Source organism: Myotis davidii, unplaced genomic scaffold (assembly GCF_000327345.1).
Source record: "Myotis davidii unplaced genomic scaffold, ASM32734v1 scaffold575, whole genome shotgun sequence".
Taxonomy (NCBI): domain Eukaryota; kingdom Metazoa; phylum Chordata; class Mammalia; order Chiroptera; family Vespertilionidae; genus Myotis; species Myotis davidii.
In genome coordinates, this window is record NW_006290306.1 from 47,554 (window position 1) to 53,553 (window position 6,000).

The 6,000-nt window shown below is 39.0% G+C and overlaps 1 protein-coding gene across 1 annotated transcript in view; it reads left to right on the forward strand.

The window, feature by feature from the left end:
- Positions 1-6,000, forward strand: part of XRCC5 (X-ray repair complementing defective repair in Chinese hamster cells 5) — a 39,732-nt gene that overhangs the window by 26,373 nt on the left and 7,359 nt on the right. Inside the window, exons 13-14 of the mRNA XM_015563684.1 lie at positions 592-725; positions 1,820-2,016. Of these exons, the coding sequence (XP_015419170.1) occupies positions 592-725; positions 1,820-2,016 (331 nt within the window). The remainder of the gene's footprint in view (positions 1-591; positions 726-1,819; positions 2,017-6,000) is intronic.

The window sequence follows — 6,000 nt, forward strand, 5'->3', positions numbered from 1 at the left end:
TTTCTTTTTAATATTAATTCATTGAATTCTGAATATTTTGAATTGCCATATACAGGTTGGGTTTTGTGTTGCTGTGGTCTGGTTTGTGTGGAACAAATTTTTGCTTTTTAAAATTTTTTCAAAAATATGTTTTTATTGGTTTTAGAGAAAGGCAGGGAGAGGGAGAAGCATCAGTGAGAGAGAAACATTAATCAGCTGCCTCCTGCACACTCCCTGCTGGGGATGGAGCCCAAAAACTGGGCATGTGCCCTGACAGCAGTCTCTTGGTGCATGTGATAATGTCCAGCCAACTAAGCCACACTGGCCAGGGCTAAACTCTCCTGCTTTTGATATGATTTCCATTGTCAAAAGTTCACTGAATGGTAGAACTGGGAAGGACCTAAGAGACCAGTTACTCTAAATAACTCATTTTTACATATAAGAAAACCAAGGTAAATGATTTGCATAACTAGAGACTATATTTGGCAGAGCCAGGGCTGTGTAACCTGCCAGTATTGCTATGAATAGCTATGAGTGGAAAGCATTTGTTTTAGTGGAAAATAATAGAATTAGTCTATTTTTCTTTCTGCTTTTTTTTTATCCTTGTTTTAGAGGCACAGTTAAATGCTGTCGATGCTCTGATAGACTCCATGAGCTTGGTCAAGAAAGATGAAGAGGGAGACACCATTGAAGACTTATTTCCAACCACCAAAATCCCAAATCCTCAATTTCAGAGATTATTTCAGGTGAGAAAGAAAAGATGAACCTATCATACTTTTTTTAAATGAAAGAGAACTGAGTGAAAAATTAGGGTAATTGACCAGTCACTAACAAATGTTTTTAATCCCCTCAGTTGCTCTATATGTTTAATGGAAGAAAGTCACCTTCTTTCTACTAAAAGAGAAAAATACTCTGAGCTTTTGGAAAGAAAGAAGTCGTTAGGGTCCTTTTAATTTCTTTCTGGAGAAAGGCTGTTGTTTTTTCAGGAAGGCTTAATAAAAAGCCGATTTTCCTTTTATGTGTTTTCCAGGCTTTTCTTCTTTTTTAAATATCCAAATAGTAGAGTTTTAATGAAGTTTATAATAATCACTATTAGGGAAGAAGTGTTCCAGTGCCACATTTGTCAAAAATTTCATAATTAAAGGTAGCATAAAGGTCAGATAAAGAGATTATAGTATGAAACTATTAAAAAGTAACTAAAATACAGGGAAATTGAAATATGAATTTCTGAATATTGGGCCAAAGGAATTGAAAGGTGGAGATTGGATTAAGGGAAACAGGAAGTTGAAAACAGAGCTGACTTATGCTGAGGAAGGGGAGGCATAGGCCAGGGTCGAAGGGAAGGAGTATTCTAGTCCTGGGTTAGCTCAGTGACAGCAGGACATAGGCTTTCTGAACCCCCAAACTGAAAATGATCCCACGCAGCTCTTTCAGGGAAACTCTTCCTCACATAGCAGTGGAGGACCTATTTCTGAGGGGGTGGAGGCTGTGGATGGAGAGACCCTCAACTCCCTCTTAACTCACTTCTTAAAGTCTCCTTAACTATCTCAGGTCCATATTAGGGCCCATTGTAATTTTGAGGGATCTTCTGCATTTTGTTTGTTTGTTTGTTTTTAATGCTTATAATTCCTTGGAATAATGAGGGAGGGGGAACAACTTTTGTTCTAAAACTAGAAATGTAAAGCTTAACATGTAAGGCCTGACTCAGTGAATGCGTTAGTAGTCTAAGTGTAATCAAGTATAAATACTTGTATAAAATTCTTCGATGTTTTTTACAACTGGACTTCAAATGGCCTTTGCCATTTACTTGCGTTTTAAAATCCTTATACTTTCCCCACAGTGTCTGCTGCACAGAGCTCTACATCCTCAGGAGCCTCTGCCCCCAGTTCAGCAGCATGTTCTAAACATGCTGGATCCCCCCACTGAGGTAACAGCTAACTGTGAGAGTCCTCTCTCCAAAATAAAGACCCTATTCCCTCTGACTGAAGCCATCAAGAAAAAGGATCAACTGACTGCTCAGGACGTTTTCCAGGACAAGTAAGTAATGCTATGGTTGCATTTCACATTGGACAACGTAAGATTGCTGGTAGTCATAGACTGGGGCTCCAGGACTGACGGTTGGTTGTGGGAGGAAGAAACTTTTGGTTATTTGATCCTGGCCTTGAAAATACTGGTTTCTCTCATCTGTGCATTGTAGGTCTAGTTTATTCTTGCTATTCACCTGGAATGGAGAGCTACCTTCAGGGCTTTGGGCTTTTTAATCAGCATCAAATTCTTGCCATACAGCTATGTATATATATGGCTAAACAGTTTTGATTATCTAATACTAAATTTTACCATTTTCTAAAGTAGGGTGCTGGGGATGAGAGGAGAGGGGTGAAGGTCATAAGGTTTTTTGTTTGGGAGGTTAGGTATCAGGAGAATGTCAGTGAGATTTTTGGAGGAAAAGTGAAAAGGGAAATGAAAAAACCTGGCCCTGTGTTAATGATGTACTTGGTTATAGCATCGGTGAGATGTTTGCATTGTAAGAATGGCAAAATGCTTTTCATATAGTTCTCAAATCAAATCAAGCTTTCAGGAAGCTATTAAGTTTTTTCTTCCCTCAGCAAATTCTTTTCAGAATCTGTATCAATTTCTATTCAAAACAAAATAAGAACCATAAGAAATTGTTTTTTATTATCCAGAATCATTTGGGTGTATAGATTGATTTTTACCAGTTTTAGGTTTCGTTATTGGTGACTTTTCCTCCCAAATCAAAATGATCTGTTTACTTATTTAGATTGGATTCTGAGATCTAGGCTTAAGCCACATTTTTTTTTCTTCCTTCCCACAGCTGTATCTTTATTGACAAGTAAAGCTTATTTGTAAATACCCCATTGGAAGAGTACTGAATAATTTCCAAAAACCTTGACAGGGTTTTGTAAATTGCTAATTTAATGAATCATCTTCCAAGTTGAATAGAAAGCTTTATGCTTTCTGTGGCTTTTTAGAGATTAATACCCCCAGCTGTGTTAGAATTGAAAAAAAAAAAATCATGGGATTGATAGATTCTATCACATGCTTTCCTGATACATTCTGGAGAGTTTTTTGTTTCACTTGAGCCTGTCACGCTTTCTTCTACATAGAAAGGCTGTCACTGGAAGTTTACTTCCTCTCTGCTAGCCTCATCTGCCTGTATCCCTCAGATCAGTGCTTTAAAACAGTTACTACAATTTGAAGTCCTTTTCTTCCCATGGCAGCCTTGCTTTGGCCTCACTGCAGTCATTAGCTATTCTCTGTCTGTGTTAAGGCTCCAGTTCCTGATCCTGATTACCTTCTGCTGTTGTGGGAAGGAAAGGGGTCATTTCCCCTTCTCCCATTGATTAAAATGTATACTGGTATTAGCTGACTTTAAGAACAACCCAGAGGTTGTTCTGTGATTTGGTCCCCGCTGTGATGACACCTTCAGCTCTAATCCTACCCCTCACTCTTTCTGGAAGCCTGAGTGTCTCCTGGGGCCTGAGAATTAACTCGCTCGCACATACCCACTCACACTCCCATTCTCTACCTTTCTTCAGAAATCTTTGTTTTTAAGAACTGCAGAAATGATGCACTTAACAAATATTTATTGAGTACTTTCTATATTTAATAAGAAGGATTCAGCCCCTTCTGCAAGGTTCTTGCAACCCTTAATTTTTATGGTAAGGTACCCATCAGCTTTGGAAGTGGTTTCCCCAAAGAGAAGAAAATTGCTAACAACCAGTTATACTTTTGTGTATATTCAGTATCTCTGTATCCACGGTACATATTTCCTGTGTAGGGGCAACGGACAAAGACTGGGGAGTGAGCAAATGTCTGTTCAGGAAGTGTCAGAGGCCAACACAGAGAGTCCTGGACTGGGAATCACGAGTCTTCATTCTAGCTTTGAACTCTATGTGATTTTGGTTAAATAATTTTATCTTTATGAGAGTTTTTCCATCTAAAAACAGCATCCTCTCAACAGATATTGTAACACTATCTCTTAAATTAATATTTAATTTAATAAGCACTTTGAACTATTTAGAAGGGAAGGCAGTAGTCAAAACCCAAAACAATAATAGTATCATGCTGTCCCAAGTTAATCCTTTCACCTGTTTCCTGAGATGTCATCTCCTGTCTCATCTGGTACCTTAGTCCAATCCTACTGTCTTCCCTCTTTCTGTATTTTCAGCTTCTCCCTTTGTACCAGCTCCTTTCCCTCTACACATTAACACTATATTTCTTTCCTCTGTAACAAAATAAAATAAATCTCTCGCTTCCCCCTCAAGTTACTACCTGTCATTTTCTTTTCTTCCATAAGCCAGGCTAATTGGAGAATAGTCTAACTCATTCTTTACTGGGCACTCATTATCTCGGCTTTCTGCCCCCACTGCTTCCCTGAAACTGTTCTTCCAAAAGACACCAACTGCTTACATGTACTTTAGCTCGGCAGCCCTCTCTTTCTTCACCTCTTCGTAGCACTTGACATTGTCAGTTATTCTTTGCCTTGGAACTCATATATCTTCCTTAACTTGAGCTTCTCAGTGTGTTTCTGTCTAAATCTTTGACTGCTCCTGCTTCGATTCCTCTGGGGGCTGCTTTCCTTCCCCACCAACCTTAAATGTGGATGTTCTGTTGGACTTTTCCTCACCAAGAGCTGACACTTATTGGACACAGGTATGTGTTGAATGCTTTGCTTGACATGTATTACCTTTTTAGATCCTTTGGGCCATCCTCTGAAGTAGGTTCTTTTATAACCCCCATCTCAAAGCTGGGGATACTGAACCTGAGAGAAGACAAGAAACTTGCCCAAGATCACAGCTGACTACATGTTGGTGTGAGGATTTAAGTGCAAGCAGTCCAACTCTAGCTGATTTGGTTCAGTGGATAGAGCATCAATCAGCCTGCGGACCAAAGGGTCTCAGGTTCCATTCCAGTCAAGGGCACATGCCCATGGTAGGGGGCTCAGTCCCCAGTAGGGGGCGTGCAGGAGGCAGCCAATCAATGATTCTCTCTCATTGATGTTTCTATCTCTCTCACCTTCTCCCTTCCTCTCTGAAATCAATAAAAATATATTTAAAAAACAAATAAAAATAAAATAAATGCAGGCAGTCCAGCTCCAGAGCTTGCACTCTCACCCATTGTGCCACGTTGCCTTCATAATACATGTTCTAGGGCATTTGATTATTTCACATGCACATCTTCAAACACTACTAAGTATCTGTCCATCCTGACATATTTCCAGCCTAGCCACTGTATCTTAAGTGTCTGTCATTATTTCAACTTTAATGTGTCCACAAATGACTTCATCATCTTTTTTCTTCCATGCTCCCTTTAAACCTCATTTCATGCTATTTTTTATTCTCTATTTTAGTTAATGACACCTATTTCCAGGAAGTCATCACTTTTCTACTTTCCATATCTAGTTGGTTTACCAAGATGTATTAGATTTACCTCAAACCCACTCCTTTCACTTTGGGTTAGTATAGTGGCTAATCGCATTGATTTTGGAATCGGATACATTTGGATCAGACCCAAGCATTTCCCTTTAATAGCGGTTAAAGTTGGCAAGTGGTTCTGTGTCAAGTGGCCATAACAGACACCTGCCTTTTAGGAGGCTGCATAAGAGAGTGTTACTAAGAGTTGAGGACTAGTTGTGGACCCTTTACTAATTGTGCTTTTATACAAGGTCAGAAGCTTTTGAACCTTGGTTTGCTCATTTGTAAAAGACAGTAACAATAATTAACACATAGGGTTGTTGTGAAGTTTAACTGAGATACTTTATTTTTTTTCTTTATTGATTAAGGTATTACATATGTGCCCTTTTCCCCCCATTGCTCCCCCACCCCCCCAATCATGCCCTCACCCCTTGTTGTCTGTGTCTATTGGTTAGGCTTATATGCATGCATACAAGTCCTTTGGCTGATCTCTCCCCATTTTTATGGGAGGAATGAGGTCACATATGTAATACCTTAATCAATAAAGAAATTAAAGATTGAAAAAAAGAAACTACTTATATATCCA